The sequence below is a fragment of the Tasmannia lanceolata genome, unplaced genomic scaffold (genome assembly GCF_043159265.1).
Source record: "Tasmannia lanceolata isolate RefF3 unplaced genomic scaffold, GAP_Taslan_0.1 ptg000018l, whole genome shotgun sequence".
Taxonomy (NCBI): domain Eukaryota; kingdom Viridiplantae; phylum Streptophyta; class Magnoliopsida; order Canellales; family Winteraceae; genus Tasmannia; species Tasmannia lanceolata.
The window spans coordinates 51,760,502-51,779,010 of record NW_027518695.1 but is presented as its reverse complement, the minus strand read 5'-3'; the positions used below and the strand labels follow the sequence as shown (position 1 = coordinate 51,779,010).

The following is an 18,509-nucleotide window of genomic DNA, read 5'->3' as shown; positions in this document are numbered from 1 at the left end:
AAATGTGTAACATAAGTCCTTAACTTGAGATTTCAAATGTGCAAAAGTTGGAGTAGAACAAATGTGTTAAACATCAACCAGTGTTATTTTATCCTGATGATGAATAGGAATTATGAAAAATAAAAGAAGAGAAATCAAGAACATTATACAATGGCTTTTAATATAATGATATCTCATTGACACATCAATTTCAACAAGTATTATGTAATCTTTCTCACGTGGTTCTTCTCAACCTATTTACTAAGGTGTGGCTCTAAGCCACGTCATAGAAAAATAAAAATAAAAAATACACTGGCACCCTATTGTTTTTCCCTCACTCTCCAACTTCCAATTTGTCATCTTAGGGGCCGTTTGGATACGCGGGTTTTAGAATCCAGGTTTTTAGTTTGAAAACAGTGTAAAAGAGGGTTCATGATCAAGCTGATGTATGCTCTCCCGACAGCGTTTCTTGGATTTTAAATGAAAAATTCGGGTTTTAAAATCTCTCCTGCATCCTGAGATTTCTAAAACCTGGAAATATGGGAGGATCTACTACTCTCTTGCTGACAGAAAGAAGGGAGAGAGGTCAAAAACGACGGCCGGTCCACTTCTTCTCGTCTCTTAGCTACAATTTTGAAGTACTCCTGGATTCTAAAATCCGCGTATCCAAACGGCCCCTTAGTGTTTGTGTATGGGGAACACTAGCATCATGGAAAAAAGGTTATCTTCCAATGGGAGAATAACATTGAGCAAAGCTCGGCTAATTCACAAATTTACTATATATTTTGAAGTCATTAAAGATACACGGAGTGTTATCATCAAGAATGAAAAGTTTACAACCGACTTTTAATGGGAAGGAGAGTGCAAACAGAAGCAGCAAGGAAGGCTTGGCATCAAAACAACATATTCTGAAACAAAATATAGGAGAGATAAAGGGGGAGAAAGTAGGTTGTGAAAAAGAAGAAATCGACATTTCTGAAAATGACAGCCTTGTCAGATATTTTTTATGAGTCCGATTATGATGAATATCCAAATGAAGAGATGCACCAACCAAAATTCTACAAGGATTTGATGTCTACGAGAATTATGGGGAGTATCTAGGTTTCTTTATAAGCTACAAGAAAAAGGAGGAACACCGTCGTAACTAAATAGTAATCATAAAACAAAGCCTATGGCTGGACATGTGTACATCAATTGTTTGATAAAATGCAAAACAGAGGCTTGGTTATTAGTGTGATATTGCTAATGCTCACATGAATCTTGATCCAGTTGAAAAGGCAGTACAACTGTTTGAGGAAACTCCTAAGCAAAAAAGTATTCATCTTAGATATAAAAGTCATAAAAATCAAGACGGCGTCTACTTCAAGTTTTTTTTTTTTTTTTTTGAACAAGTGAAATATATTAATAAAGCAAAACAATAATAGCAACACCAAGAAGGCCAACGGAAACTCATATGGGCCTCGGCTACGAAACCGACATAATTAACAAGGGAATCTGCACATCATTCCCTTTGAGTATTTGACTTTATGGAAGAATTTATTAAGTACATCTCTCCGAGCTCAAAGTCGAATTCTCTCTAATAGGGAGGGATTGATGCAGAGCAAATTCTACGCCAAGACTGGATCAAAGGACGATGGATGAAAAGGAAAGGTAAGTCCATGGTAGCGATCTGTTGAGGAAGTGGCCACTACCTTGGAGTGTTGTTAAGCATAAGTTCCAAGCTTAATTGATCTTATGGAGTAGACCTAAGGTTTTTTTATGGATTGAATCAGCTACAGAGACGTGATTTGGTCCGATATTGAGGTTTTGAGAGAGTGCTTGAAGTTCGGGGCAAGAAAGATGACTGAAAAAAAGAAAGAAATAAAGAACAAGGTAACGACAAAATATCCAAAGAGAACGATTAAAAACTAGGATTGAGGAGAATGGAGCAGGCAGGTGGTTCTGTTCAAGATGCACGTTCACAAACTATTTCTCAAGAAACAAATGTAAAAATCTGCTTAAAAATTGAGTACAGAAAGGGCAGAGAAATGATAGTACAAATTAGGGCATCAGATTCACAAGGCAAAATCAAAGAGAACGTGAAGATTAGTGAGTAGGTACAGATAAGGAATTGATCAATATGGAACCCTTGTCTTAGTAAAAGAGGCGGGGCTTCCAACTTTTTTGAAATCTGTCATAGATGGGTTGTAAGCCATTTCTTCAAAAGCTTCTCTCTTCCTTTAATGCTGACCCATACTCATTACTGTGGTTCAAAACAGTGTTTCAAAACGCAGATGTCGGTCAAAACCGGTCCGAAGAAAATTCTAGTCAACTCGGAACAACACAGTCGAGTACTCGGTTGATGCGGTCAAAAATCGGGGAGAGTCAAAGGAGTTTTTATTGACATACATGTGACATGCATGGGGCCTAGAGCCACCTTTCCTTTTTTTTCTTTATTATGTGCATGCATTTAAATCACATCATAGTATTGTTTATGAGTGCAAGGTATTTATTATTAATATATAAATTTACAGTTATAAGGCTTAAATAACATATTATATATCTAATACGTAAAGATCAAAATAGCCTAAGGGCTTGGTTAGAAACTTACCGACTTCTTCAAAAGCTTAAGCTGTTACAGAAGGGCAGTATTTAATCTTTTATACTGTAACACTCCCCCTCACATGTGGCTCAATTGGCAAACACGTGGCACATGTGGTCCCACCTTGGGCCAACCATTGCATGTGGATTTTTTTTTTTACATCGAGGAGGTTTGAACTCGAGACCTTGGCTCTGATACCATGTCTCCAAAAGCTTAACACTCCCCCTCACATGTGCCCCACTTGGCAAACACGTGGTACAAGTGGTCCCACCTTAGGCCGACCATTGCATGTAGATTTTTTTATTTTTTTTTACATCGGGGAGGTTTGAAATCGAGACCTTTGGCTCTAATACCATGTTAGAAACTTACCGAATTCTCCAAAAGCTTAAGCTGTTGGAGAAGGGCACTATTTAATCTTTTATACTTTAACAGGCTTAATAGAGAGAGATTTACATTTATATGGTTTTGAATCTTTTGAATAGCTAAGAACCTAACAGAGATAGACTCACATTTATAGAATTTTAAATAGCCTAGATGATTAATAGAGAGAGATTTGCATATCTAGGGTTTTAAATAACCTAGGGGCTTGATAGAGAGATACAAAACAGCCTAAATTTTCATTTATTTTATTTGCATTTGGTATTAGAGATAGGGATTGTTCATGGCAACCCAAACGTTCTAGTCATAATTGGTATAGGGATGGATATAGATAGATAAATGGCTTCAAAAGTTTCTAAATGGCGCGGGGAGATGGGCATGGAAACCCATGTTTTCCTCTTATGTATACTGTCTAATATAGATGAAGGCCTGAGAAGGCCATATTCCAACAAAAAAAATTATGATCAGTAGGAATATGAATTTCAAGTCCCCTGCATATTTAAATGACATTTACAAAGCAGCAATATCTAATCGATAAGCTTAAAAACAGTGCAAACAGAAAAGAAATGACGAATAACAAATCAAAGGACAATGCAATCATTACCTCATAAGTATGGGCAGTCCTATTCCGAACCATAAATCCAGGCCACGATGTTCCATCCTGTCTGTCAATCTGGTTTGCTGTATTAGTTTCCCCGACATGAGTAGCTTCAACACCCTTATCAACAGAAGAATTGCACACATCTACATCTACCAGATTATGATTTTCTTCAGGACCTTCCTGATTTATTTGTTCAGTTGGCATATTTACTAATATTCTTTCAGCCATTTTCAAAGAATCCGGAAGAGGATCTTCCACAACTGTTTGCAGATTTATACAGCTGGATTTAAGGTCCTTTCGTACCTTATTTACATCGGGTGTAGACAGGCCATCATATTTATTCCCCATTACACAGCTACCCAGATTCACAACGGGAGAAATGCCCACTTCTTTTGACATTGCAATCTCTCTTTCCTCAGTAGAATTTATGTCTTGAATGGGTAAATCTTTCTCTCTAGGCTTCTCTCTTTCCTCAGTAGAAGTTATTTCTTCAATGGGTACATCTTTCTCTCTAGGCTGTGAACTCCCTTTACATTTATCTAGAAAATGTACGTCAAAAGAAAACTTTCTCAGATTGATTGTGGAATTCATTAAGATAAAATAACAAACAAGCATAGTGTATTAGCACCAAAACAATGAAACAAAACATGAAGAATATAAAATTACCTTAGTCACACTCATAAGTTACAATCATGCAATTGCTTAATTTTTTATTTCAAATGAAGATTGATAAGAAAACTTGCCAGGACAAAAAAATAACAAAAACAGATAACTGTTGTGTGCCTAGATGGTCCCACTTAGAGTAGAATAAATTAATTTATATTTTTAATAGCTTGTGGAAATCTCTGCCTAGTTGTTTGGTATGGATAAGAGTCTTAGAGATAAGGGTTATCTAGATTTTCTTGGAAAGAAGTCATAGAGGAAGTGGTCAAGTAGGCTCTCTATTTATCAATAACATGCAAGCAGTATTTTCCGAATTAATGAATAATTCCAAACTCAAAACTGTGTTTCTACGCATAGAACCTTGACTCGAAGTGGGTCCAGAGGTTGATCTTCCCACTAAGAAGATCAATCATGTTGCGAACTGATTCAAGTTTGTAACCGATAAATGTTATAGAGTATATGCTTCAGTTACAAAGTAGTTATCAGATAGTTATTTATGTCAAGGTCGTGGGTGTTAGTTTTGATTATGTGTCATGGTAGTGGGTAAATGAGTTGATGATTTGGCACTCTTTTTGTGATAGTATTTTAAGTTCTTGTATTTCAATGAAAATGTAGAGAATTTGCAACCAAAGCTGCAGCTTATGTTTCAGGAGAGTTATGGTTCCTCTCCAAAATTGAACCCGTTAGGAGATCCGGTTGCCAGGAGAGTTATGGTTCCTCTCGAATTGAACCGTTAGGAGGTCCGGTTGTCTCGAATCAACCTATCTACCCCCTCTCTTTTTTTTTGTCTTTTCCTTTGTTTATTTGTGTTATGGCCTTATGGCCAATTAAGCACGTAACAGTCAGAATATCCAACCAGCACAAAATGACAATTAAACAGGATGATTTAGAAAAAGCAATTTTAAGTTAGAAAACATTAATTGTTTTTATAATTGCACTAATTCATATTGAATTTTATTGTTTAAACAGATGTAAAAGGTTATTATAGTTCCCAAAAAGCTCTTGGAAGCCAATTAAAGAAGAGAAGACAAGCTGAGTTTGTGCAATTATTAAAACATGGTAGTGCCAGTATCAGTATCCTTGAGAAAAAGCAATTCCAGTTTAGAAAACTAAAATTAAACATCAGACAACCAACCTATCTGTGCTGGTTCAAGCACAGTTTCCTTCTCCATCTCAACAGGGGGATCCAATTCCATGCCACAGACACCATCCCCTAACTCAATTACGCTAACATTTCCATCCAAAATCCAAGCATTTTCCTCCTTAGTACAAACCATTTCCGCCGCAAATTCCAAAAAAGAAGGACCCAATTCTCCCACTGCTTCCTCCAAAAAAACCCAAACACATTCCAAAGCATCCTTTCGCGTATCCTTCATCAAAAAATTATCACGAACACTCTCATTCCCAATCGCCTCTATTATCTCATCCCTCGATTCCCTCAACCATTCCGAACCCAAACCAAAACTCTCCATGTCAAAAACCCTAATTTTCCAAATTCTCTCAACAGAATTAACACAATTCTCCCGGAAAAACTTCGCTGCGCATTCTACTGCCACTGTGCAATATGCAGCCTTCATCGATTCCGAAACCCTAATTCCGATTCCACGGTCGATCCATTCGATTGATTCCAAGGAATCGAGAACTTTCTCTGCGATTGAACATTTCAAAAGTGATGTACAGATTCTTCTCAAGAGTATTGTTTTCTTTAGACGGAGATCTTGTCTGCAAGTGGGGAGAATTGAGATGAGTCTGTTGAGTACCCAGTCTTCGATTGGTTGGCGAAGGAGGAATTCGAGAATCCATGAGCCTTTGTGGATGTCCATTAGGGTTTGTAGAGATGAAACCCTAACATGGAGTATTGAGGATTTTTAGGGTTTTGACGTTGGAACAGAGAAGGGGGGTTTAAGAAGCGCGAAGAGGGGTGAAAATCTCGCGCCTGTTTGTTTCGATGGAGCCTCAAATTGCACGTGTGAGAAAAGGCACAAGGGCAAGTGATCCAAACCGTTCATCTTATGGCGTATCGGAAGATCATCCCTGGTCCCGTACCAAGAAAAACATTTTTAAATTTTTTCATGGGAAATTTTTTCTTTCAATGATTTAGAAGGAAATTAGATGATTATGGTTAATTTAGAGGGATATTAAGGTCCCTCTAACTGAAAATTGAATAGGGTTGGTTTATTTTATCTTTTTTACACGTGTACAAAAGTAGGAAATTTTAGAAATATTTTTCCTTTCCAAACTTCTTCCAAAAAATTCTTGCAATCCAATGAGGACCTTGTTTTGATTGCAGGAATCAAGGTTGGAATTGGCACCCCATTCCTATTCTACCCGGCATTTGATTTAAAAACCTGAACAAAAAACCAAGGGGCAAAAATGACATTAAGGGGGAATTAAATGGGGGAATGCTTTGAATCTGTTTCCTGTCCCAAGAGATTATATTCTCAATCCGGCCCAATTGGATTGAAATTTGTATTTAAATTTTTTATTCTATTTTTTCATTTCATTTTCGGGTGAATTTGGATAGGAATCAAAATATGATGCTAATTTTGATTCCTCATTCCAGTCATCCAAACACTCCCTAAGGACGTGTTCGACAAGGCAATAAAAAAATCTTGTGAATCTCATTCCGTCCACAGAGTTGATTTCCTTCTTTTCTATTTTTTTTTTCATCCGACAAAATAATGAAATTTTTTAGAGCTAGTCAGAACCACTTCGAAGATTCTCATTAATCTATTTCCACCTGATTTTTTGGGAGAGAATGGGAAGTGTTACCGAACACGCCCGAGGAACCCCTCATGGTAAAATTATCCAAGCGCAAATGACTCTTACAAGGGGATTCCCTCTCTTCTTTACATCTTATGTGACGAAGCGTTATCTTCTCAATTATCTAAGCTAGCAGAGTTGGAGAAGGTAAAACCAGTTTAATTCTCAAGAGGTAGCCCAAAAATCTCACTTCTCAGATTCGCATACGATAATGGCAAGTCTCCTTAAAAACATGTGTGGAATTGAAATAAATTCTCACTTGAATATAATCTCTAGGTCAATCAAGATGACTGATGAGGGTGGGATTCGATCATCCAAGATCACAACACGTGGCACAAGATCGAGAAATATCCGAAGGTGGCAAGAAAATATGTACTCCACCAGTTCATAGGAGATTTCGCAAGAGACAAATCTCAATATTGTCACCACCTGAGGGACTCCACCATATCCTAAGAAACAAAAGCTCTGTCGTATCCCAGAAATCTTGCTATAAATGTACACGGTTGTTAGAGTCAGTGCCTGAAAAGCCAGTACATTGTCATTTAAGTATTTATAAAGGTTTCATTCCATGACATATATTGGCTATTATCTAATTGAATATGTGTGATGTGCGTATTATTTGACACATATTAATCCCTAGGTAGCAATATAGGAATACCATGCTCAAGGATTCATATATCCTAAGGAGCAAGGAGACATGGTATCCCGATTCCTTGTAGACCTTAAAAGTTCATGGTTATGGTCGAGACAATTCTTCTGTTAGGGAGAGTGCCCCAGGACATTGTCAGTGACATAGACTTAACATTTTTAGTCACTGTTCGTGAACTTTAGTTACACATATATAATACATGTTTTGAGAGGGAAAGACATTGAACTCTCCCATCTCTTTCCTCCCCATCTCTTCTCTCTTCTCTCTTCTCTTTCTTTCACTCACAGATGTTAGGATATCACTAATAATATTTTTGTTGGATATATTTTTTGAATGATGCATCTTTGTTGGATATTGTTCTTGAAATCGTGAATAATGTTGAGATCTTACATTCTAGGAGATTGGTTCTTATGATGGGGATTCTAATTGAACATAGAAAATTAAGAACAGCTAGTTTTATAAAATCGACTGAGCTGTAGTCCGAAGAGGGTTTCCTCGTGATGAAAATAATGAAAAGTAAACCTCTTAGTGCTTCAAATGTATTACTAAACTACTGATAAAAAAAATGTATTACTAAACTGCTATCATGGGAACTGTTAAGTTCTTACGTGATGATGAGGTAGAGAAAAAAAGAAGAAATGGAGAATGGCGTGAGACAGAGTTAGAGTTTTCTTCCACACAATTTCATATTTATATGATGCATATATTACAAAGACAAAAATATCCTTTAATAGAAACCATATATTCTTTTTTTGTATCATCTAGTCAACTGATGAATCAGTATCAATGCAAAGAAAAAGGCACATGAACTGATTATGGCGATGAAATTAGAACTAAATCTCCGAAGAAATGGTTGTTTAATTCTTTGTGAGAAATAAAGAGAGAGACGACCGTTCAACTTGCAACAAAAGAGATGAAGGAAAGAGGAAAGAGGTTTGTTAGTTTAGGATCATCTACAATGAAAATAAGGGTGCATTCTTTAACATTTCTCGGGAATGAATTCTCGCATCTTTCGTTCCCTGGGAATAAAAATCGGAAAGAATGTCGTTCTGTAACTACTTTAATATCCAATTAAAAAAAAATCGTCCTTATTTTTTGGCATTATTTTTGGGAGCGATTTTTTCTCGCTTCAACGGATGTGGAGTGATTCCTCGGCACATTCATTCTCTCCTCTCACAACTCTCTTCACGTTTCTACGCCCATCATCGCCCAGACCGAATCTTTAGGTATTCCTCTCAATCTTCTCCCGTCTCAACAAATATCATTGTTCATAGGGCTTCATCTAAGAAAACCAGTGGTAGTGACTAACGGAGAGGAGCCGTGAGAGTGCTTAGAACGATTCCGTGACCAATCCAAAATTTATGTTCTTCATCTAAAACATTTTTTCTCCGCTGTGAATCTTTTCTTTAACATGTTTTTTGTTTATTACCTCAAGATGATGACCATCCGACCTAGTTCTCTTTGTTCCCTGTATTTTTTTTTTACATTTTTTTTTCTTCAAGAAGACAACCAGACTGTCTTCCATCTTCTCCCCACTGTATTATTTGCACACCAAATGTTTGAGAATGTTACTGTTGTGTTTTTTACATTGTATTGGTTGATGTTTTTCTCTGAAAGTGTAACACTTGTAAATTGTTAATTTTTCCAGTGGTCTAACATTGCTAGATATCAAAGCAAATTCTAGATTTGTTCCTCTGTGTTATTCGTAGCCTGGTTGGAACTTGAACTGTTTGTTGGTTTATGACTTGAATTCATAATATAATGTTCCAATTTGCGTGTTTTTCCACTTGGTTTTGTTTTTTGGTTTCTTTGATCTTTTTGGTTTTCTTGTTCCTTGATGCTCTCTGCTGACCATTGCTTTGATTTATAATCTCTTTCCTGGGAAGTTAAGAAAAATCCAGAATTGTTTTATTATTTTAGTAAATTTTTTGGAGTTCTCTGTTGTGAAAAATCTGTCATGGGCATTTCGGTCACAAAATGATGGCATGACCTGATCTGCAAATTTCTTTCAATTGCTTTCCAATTACGAGAATGTAATTTTATTCTAAAAATATTGAAAAAAAAATTCTCTGAAATGAGTTCAGAAACGCGATTCTGATTCAAGAAGCACTCCAAAGAATAAGGATTGATTTTGGCTTCCAGAATGAGAATAAGGAGAATCGTTAAAGAACACACCCTAAGTAAACAACGAGAAAAGAAAATTAAGTTTAAGAACATGGAAAATCTATTCTTTCTCTAACAAAAACCAATGATCTGTTTAAATTTCAGTATGATTATTAATTTAAGATGGTTTCTCTCCAAAGTAAACACAAATAGGTGTCATTATGTAAAAAATGATAGTTGAGGAGTTTTTCTAAGAAAAGATCTAAGTACATGTGAGAACCTAGGATTTTAATTGTCGTTTAGCATGCATTATTAATTACATATTTTCATACTTTTAGTTATATTACCATAACTATATTGTGTCACTTTTAATTAAAGTATATATTATACTAATGAATTATAACTTTATGATGAAGTGACCTCCTTGTATAGCATACCGTATATCTATAAGATATAAAATATTATTGTGTATAAATTTTGTAACACTACATTGGATAGAGGATGATTAAGATTAAAAATGTTAGAACATCCTAGGACTCTTAATTAGACTCCATTTGGAATTATGTTAGACTTGGCTTTGATGGAGGTCCACAAGGCTAAAGACCCAACCTATTAACCTAGGATTAGAGGATGATTTAACCTTTAAATATAGTTAGGGATGTATTATTAAAGAGTTGTAAATTTTATTTGAAGAAAGGATAGAATAGACTTTTCATTTGAGGTGGCAAATTTGTAAAATTGTACGGAAAATGGAGGGCAAAAGTCTACTTAGAGGTTTTCTTGCCATATGTCCACATAACATGAAGCTAATCCTTTAATAGATAGGTGTCTTTGTCAAGATAGTCCCATCACACATTAGTGAAGTCAATCCCCAACACCTCACCATTATTAGTACTAATAATTAACAAGTTTATTACAACTAACTACTTCTAAAGCTAATGAAAATTGTAGAAACAATGAGAAGAGACTAGAAGGGAGTAGAACATGATAGAAACAGAAAGAAATTTCGTTCTAGAGCTTAGCTAAAGAGAAAACAAGAGACTAAAGGAAAAGAAAGAAAAGGAAGTGAGGAGAGAGAGAGAGAGAGAGAGAGAGAGAGAGAGAGAGAGAGAGAGAGAGAGAAGAGAAGAGAAAGGGAGAGGAATTTTCTTGAAATAAGCTAGGTTCCTAACTTCCTCTTAGCTTGGAGTGTATTTTTTATTTAAAGTGAAAACGTGGTATGATTTTGTTCTTAAAGTCCTATGGTTTTCCTTACTAGAAATCTAGTTTACAAAGATTCCTATTTTTACCCGTTTTTATTAAATACTGGAAAAATAGTTTTCGTTTGAATTTTACTTTGAAAATTTTAACAGAGAATCATATGTGATATTTAGAAATGTGGTAAAAATTTCAGAGTATTTGGATCACAGGATTTGTCTGTAGAATTTTTGTTGTAATCATCAGAATTCATTGAAATCTAATGCATGTAGTAATTCTATTATAGTTAATTCTATGGTTATCAAATTGAAATCTTGTCTCTACAAGATTTTAGTACATGAAAATATCTTTGAAAGGTACAAATTTTATAAATTTTGGACACCATTTACTATAGTTTTGACTCAACTCAAGTTTAAGGACAGAATCTTAAATCTGGTCCGTATTGATTGAATTTCTGTTATTTTTGTGCAATTTGAATCCCAATTTTTTATCTGTTGATTAAAAATATGTAATCTACATGTTAAAATTTGAGTGCATTTGGACGTCTATATTTTTCTGAAAATTTTCTAATGAAGCGAATGGTCAGAAAATCCCTGTGTTGAGCTTGAATTTGACCTTTGTATAGTCTACCCTTATTGCTACTTATGTAGTTATTATTTGAGAATGATGTCTTCATATATTTTAATGTACACTCAATTATCTTTCATATGGACCTGGTTTCATAATTTTTGAATGTCATTTGCTATATATTTGTTTAGGATCAAACTTAGTGATAAAAATCTTTTTTGTTATTCTCTCTTGAAATTGGAATGTATCAAATTAAAGTGACTTGGGTTGAAATGTTGAAATTTTGTTGTATAAATATTGATGTGTTTATTGGTGTGTTAGTTATATATATTGAAGTGTTGTACTCTTCTCAATCCTGGGGTTCTTTAGAACTTGATAGTGTGGTCGTAGATTGTAGAAATCTTGATTGCATGGAGTGTTGGCTGGCGGGTGCGTAGGAGCATATCAATATTGAAGTGTTTATTGGAGTGTTGGCTGGCGGGTGAGTAGGAGGATAGAAATATTGAAGTGCTTATTCTGAAGTGTTACAGGTTTATGTATGGAAAAAGGGGCTTTGCCTAATTGCTTGGAGTGTTGGCTAGCGGGTGTGTAGGAGGATAAAATATTGAAGTATTGTCAGGATAAATATGCAAGTGTTTAAACCCTTGAATTGTACTCGAAGTGTATTGTCTTATGACTCAAAAGTGAATCAATGACTATGATTGCTAAAGGAATTGCTTAACATGGTTCCACTCCTTGTCATTAATATCATATCGTACTTACCGACTAGTATCTTATCATTGAACTTTTGGATTGCTATATCATAGAATTCATACTTTTGATCGTGTAATATTGATTTTTCACTCAACCTCAAAGGTGTACTTCACTTTTTGAGTAAGTTGAGCATCTATTAAGCTGTGTCGCCCATCCCATGTCTTATGACTATTTTACAGGTCAGTGATACCGAGGAGCATCGAACGTGAGAGCTGGTTTTGGGAATTACAAGGACGCGTCAGGTTGTTTGTGTTCTCTTAGGATTTGTAGTTTTTTGTAAAATCCTTATGTTGAAGGACTATTGCATAAAGTAAAAGAATGAAACTTTTGTGGGATGTAAAAGCTTGACTTGTATAATTCTTACTTGGACATGTTTTTGTATAAAAATGTGAAAAGTTTTAAGTTAGCTCCTTTTTGCTATCGTAAAGTGTATTTGATCTTTTAATTATCAAATTTTGTTAATGTACTTGTAATGACATTGGGGATGTCACAGTACAGGTGCCAATATGCAAAAATCCCTATTACAAATGTTCGTAGCCCATAAAGGATGATAATAGAATAAACCTACCGCTCCTTGTCTGAATCTAGCTTGTGGTTCTAATGTCACCAATGAATGGGAAAAGGTCATGGACAAATTCATTTATTTTCAAGAAATTTAACAACTGATATATGGAACACATAGAGAGGCATTGGTAACATTGCAATGTATTCAAGTTAAATTCTAAGTTCCACCTCCCAAGCACAAGTTTGAGATTTGGAGGATATGATACACTGTTGAACAGCATGTTTTCACTTTTCACAAACTACAGGTAATTCCAGCTGCCATAAGATTTCTAGAAGAACCAAAATAATATTAATGTCTTATTATCAGGTAAGGAAAAATCAACAATCCATATATTTAACTCATATTTGTCTATTGAGAGAGTAAAACAAAAGGTGGTGGTAGCTGCATTTGTTATTCTGGTGGAAAATTCACATTAAAACCTATTTAAATGCTTTGATTAAAGAAGAGATCTTCATAAGGGAAAAAATGGAAGTAATATCAATGTGAAACTCATAGATGAACACAATATCCATATGCTTATTTTATCATTCAAAATAAAATAAAACTCATATGCCTGTTTCTCTAAACTTTTTAGTGAAACAAAATTCTTGGCCAAGAGGATGTCTTAATGATTTTTTTATTGATGCATAAGAAATGAAGCACTTCTTCCCTATCTTCAACTTACACAATTAGCAGCTTATCAAGAAAAAAAAACTTACACAATTAGCAAACGACATTAAATATTTCCACTATTAGGCTTAATGGTTCTGCTAGATTGAAGAAAAATTTTATGCTAAATCTAGAGCTTTGCCAAAGAAGCTGTTCACTCTAAGAAGTCTTTACAAATACAAGGGTTTTATGAAAATGGTGCTAGTTCTTCCATACTATTATGTTATGGGAGGATATGGTAGTAAAGTTTTTGAATACTTGTTGAATTAAGGCATGAAGTGGTTCCTAGACATAAAATATCAAGAGGAAGACTTACCATAAAGTTTTCGATACCGGGCTGCAAGAATTACCCATGAATATATTCAAGAAGTTGGTTAGTTAAGACATTAGGCTCCTAGCCTGAAAATATAGTGAAGACTAAGCCAGTACAGTCACCAATCACAAACATGATAGCACTTCAATGAGGTATATTAATCTATAACAATGGGATGTAGAGACTTAGTACATTAATCTATAACAATGAGATGTAGAGACTTAGTACATTACATAAATAAATAATCAAGTAACACTCAAATGCAAATTAAACAATCGAAGATTCAGCAAGTTCAAGAAATACAAAACATTTATATGACAAGATGTATGATAGTGATATACAAATGTAAAGCTCAACAGTCCCAAGGAATTGTTTAAACTTCCATACAAATTATGAAGAAAGGTGTGGTAGGAAACATGGATCCAGAAGCGACCCTTACTGATGAAACATTATGTTGTCATGTTGATGTCAGTAAGAACTCCCAACCTCATCAAACAACTAAAACTTTCCATTCCTCTTCATTCCTATCTACTTTGATGTATGCTAAATTTTCAAAACATTTTAAAACCAATTTTGATTATTTTTTTAAAAATGCTCAAATTAGTAAGTTTATGAACTGGCAATCATGAGCTTTTCCAGTTTGAAAGATTCCAAAAAGAAACTTTGGAGATAATAAATGCAATTGGGTTGAGTAGGGCTTCATGTTGATCTCCTTTTGAGTTAGAGGGATTTATAGTAGTTTCTAAACCAGTTCTTCAAGCCCTAAAGTTGCTAATAGTGTACGAACTACTTGCACAAAATCTCTATTCTTTCTAATTGGGATTTTTACTTAATTGGGAAGTACTGTATGTATGATGAGATTCATAACTTGCAATAGGAGAAACAATCGTTGTTTGTTTTTCGGAAGTAGGAAGTCTAAGTTTAATCGTTTCAAGAGTTTAGAAATTGCTTTTCTCTTTTGAGTTTTTTAGGCCAAAACAACTCTTACGTACTAAACTTTAGAAATTTAGAGTATAGAGGAAATGTGTTTTGGGTTTATTTAGAAAGCACTATTGGTCTAGGATTAGACAATTATAGCTTACACTTTAGAAGAAGCTTCTTGTGCCAAGATTTTACATATTTCACCCGTAGGGTTGAATTGAACAGTTCTTGATTACCTATTTTATTGAACATGTTTTCTTGCAGCTAAAAAATGCAGTTAATGATTTTGGGAATTTTTATTTTAAATTCCTGCATGAATTTCTATGATTTTGGGAATCAAATAAAGCAAACTTTCAAGTATCTACACAAGGGCTGAGATCAGTGAACAAATGTGGAAAGTGGGACGATCAGTCCCTTCCAATGTAGCTTGATTTTTATCTGTTGTCATGGAAGATAAATTCTGTTTTTGAATATGAAGTGATCATGTTATAATCTTCCTTCCAAAAGGAAAATTAGATAATTAGAACCCAAGGTTCTGATTCCAACAATACAAAAATAACAAACTGCCACAATGATATCTCTGTTGGGTAAGCTAGAAAGTCATATCCGTGAACAAAAATTTTGGGAATTTAAAGGTTAACGAAGGAAAACTTCTCTTATTAAAATTGTGTGGTCTCTGCTTCAAGAAACATTTTCTAGGCTGAATATGGAAGAACCATGATAAAAAGAAAAAAGAAAAATTCCCTCAGCTTCTGCAAGATGATCAGTTTGGTTATTATCGGATGGGGTGGGAAATAGTTTAGGCTCAAGCAAAATTCAAAACAACTTGGCACATGATTTCACAAGCATATTAGTCATTGGACTGAATTCCCAAGATAGAACCATATTATGGATCCCAATATGAAATGCAGCGATTCCAACCAAGAGGCTTGAAAACATATTCAATATGTTGAAACTATCTAAAATGAGTTAGAGTTTATATGAAACTACACAACATGTTGATCCTAACATAATATAATTTCTTAAATAGGCTTCTAGCTGTAAATGCTTTCAGAGAATAGATAAAAGGTTAACTTCTTGTTGTCTCTCATGTCGTATTGATTCTGATTCGGATTCTGTAAATTTTTTCTTACATGATGTTGAAAAGGCTTTTCCTAATTTTATCACATTTAGTCCAAAGTAGCAAGAATTTTGAATATTCTCAATGAATGGATGAAGGTATTCAAAAGGGATGGAGAAGTGGAAACATACGTAAAACGTAGGAATCATTCATTATTTGGTAGAGCTAAACTAAAGAGTATATGAGACTTTGTAATAAAATAGAGAAATTTGAGTTCAGTAAAAAATTGCAACTAAGAAAGAATCAAAGAAGCATTTTAAGTCAAAATGTGTGCATGTTAAGTTCTTATTTAGAAAGAAAAGAAGTCAATATCTGTGTGTGCCTGTGTTTTTAACTCTTGATTAATAAGCCAAAAAAGGCAATGTTTGTGTGAGAATGAGAGAAGTCATTTTAAGTCAACATGTGTGTGCGCTTTTAATTCTTACTTATTTAGAAAGAAAAGAAGTCAATATGCATGTGTGCACCTCTGTTTTTACTTGCTTATTTAGTGAAAAACGGCAATGTGTGTGTGAGAAAGGGAGAGAGCCAGAGAGGTGCATGCAAGATGGAAAATTACCAATGCTAAGTTCTAGCAGAAGTTTGTGTAATAAATGCAGCAGAGAAACCTCTCATAGCATTTCATCTTATTATGACTTATGAGTATAGAGAATGTAACCAGTTGCAAACGAAATCATCAGTCAAATACCATTTAAAGCAAACCAACACTAAGAAAGGAGGAAGAATTGAGGAGTTGAATGTCTGAAATTTCAGCTACATGATCAAATATATGAAATATACCAAGAAATGATGACAAGGAACAGCCAGTGATTAATAAGGTCAATAAAAATCATGGTGGCTGGTTTAATTTTGTTAAAGTTAATTGTGCATAGACCTTACTTTCATACATTGATCAAATTGTCAAGTAATTTATACAAAAAATTTTCTTCTTTTTTCAGGATAAGCTAGAAATCATTGAAAAAGGATAACAACAAAAATAAAACAAACACTCTACCAGCGGAAAAAGCTCGTAATGGTAAGAAACAAAAAAAGAAATCTCATAAGAAGTAACCATAGAATCCAAAACGGAGCATAAATTCAACGAAGTATACAAGGTAAATTCGTCCAAATTAGGGTTCCTTTTTTCCTCAAATGAGTAATAATCAATGGTAGATTAGGCAAGATTAAGATAATTTTTTTTTTGAGATTTAATGAGAAAATCTGGTAATTTTTGGGTGGAGAAGAAATTGGTGCAGTTTTCGCTTGGTCTCATATTTTACATTTTTCATGGACAAGTGTCCTTTCTTTATGCACTTGAAATTCAATTAAAATTAATTATTTCCTTTGTTTTGTAAGAACAAGAAAGTGAAAAAATGAGGAAGTGAAAGTAGATACAAAGACTGTGTAAGTTTACTTGTCTTTAAAAATAAATAATGGAGTGAAAACCATTCATAAAATTATTAAAGGCCAAGAGGAGAAATAGAAATGTACCTTCAGCGGAGTAGCCTTTAAATCAGCTTGTGATTTATCCATATTTGGGTGCTGTGTGAGATGTTAAGAGGTAAGGTTCCTTAGCATCCCCTTGGGAAGGGATTTGAGATTATGACATGAGCGGATAGCGAGTTTTATAAGCATGGTAGGAAGCAGTTCTCCTGGTAAGGACACAAGTTGCAGACAGTCTTGAATTTTCAAATATTGGATGGAGGTGAGGTTGTTGGGCAAGATCTCGATATTATCAACTACAAGGTGTGTAAGCTTGTTGAGCATCCCCTCTGGCAATGACTTTATTTGAGGACACATTTTAATTTCCAATCGGTGAAGTTTTGTGATGCCTCATCAAGGGATTTGAGATTATCGCAACTGAAGATATCGAGAGATGTAAGCGTAGCAGGTAGCCTCTCCAATGACTCCAGTTGTGGACACTCAGCAATATGCAATTGATTGAAGGATGTGAGGTTGAGCAAATCATTGGACAGGGACATGAGATTACCACAACTGATGGTCTTGGGAGATAAGTGTCGTGGTTTGTAAAGCAATATAAAAAATGTGTGCAATCTCTTCGATTCATGAAAGGTCACAAAATTTTGTGAGAAGTCGTCGTGGGGCCACATCACTGAGGAATGCAACATTTGCACGGGTATTGCAAGAGTTAATGTCCTCCATTCTAACATATTCATTGCCAGAAATGGATTGTGCAAGGTCATGAATCAAGTCATGCATCTTGTAACATGATCCGTACTTATCAGCATAATATTGAAAGGACCTCCACGTCAATTCATCAAAATACTCAGAACCTATATCTTACAATCACTTCCTTCCTTCAGGTTGGATAAATCCTTCTGCAATCCATAGTTGGATTAGAGTGTCCTTCTCAAACTTATAATCCTTTGGATATAAAGAACAGTACACAAAGCATTGTTTCAGACATGCAGGTAAGTTATCATATCTAACTTTTAGAATTGGAATAATATTCTTTTCCATCTCTGAAATTTCCCACATGTCACTTTTAAGTATATTCTTCCACCTGTTCTCATTAGTGTTTGTGCGTAAGAGACCTCCCAGAGCTTCCATTGCCAAAGGCAAGCCTTTGCACTTGTTTGCAATGTCTTTACCAATTGCTATTAAGGTTGGAGGTACATCTGAGCTTCCCACTGTGAATGCTGATTGTGTAAATAAGGACCAGCTATCATCCTCCGCTAAGCCATCCAAATTATAGACATGCATTGTACCTA

The 18,509-nt window shown here is 34.8% G+C and overlaps 1 protein-coding gene and 1 pseudogene across 1 annotated transcript; both read right to left on the bottom strand.

Annotated features, from left to right (window-relative positions):
* Window positions 1-5,317: 5,317 nt before the first annotated feature.
* LOC143850426 (uncharacterized) lies at window positions 5,318-6,025 on the bottom strand. Its single transcript, XM_077359679.1, has one exon. It carries the CDS (start codon window positions 6,023-6,025, stop codon window positions 5,318-5,320), a length of 708 nt encoding a protein of 235 aa, XP_077215794.1.
* Window positions 6,026-18,084: 12,059 nt separating this feature from the next.
* On the bottom strand, window positions 18,085-18,501 carry LOC143850425 (putative disease resistance protein RGA3 pseudogene; annotated as a pseudogene).
* Between the last annotated feature and the right edge of the window lie 8 nt (window positions 18,502-18,509).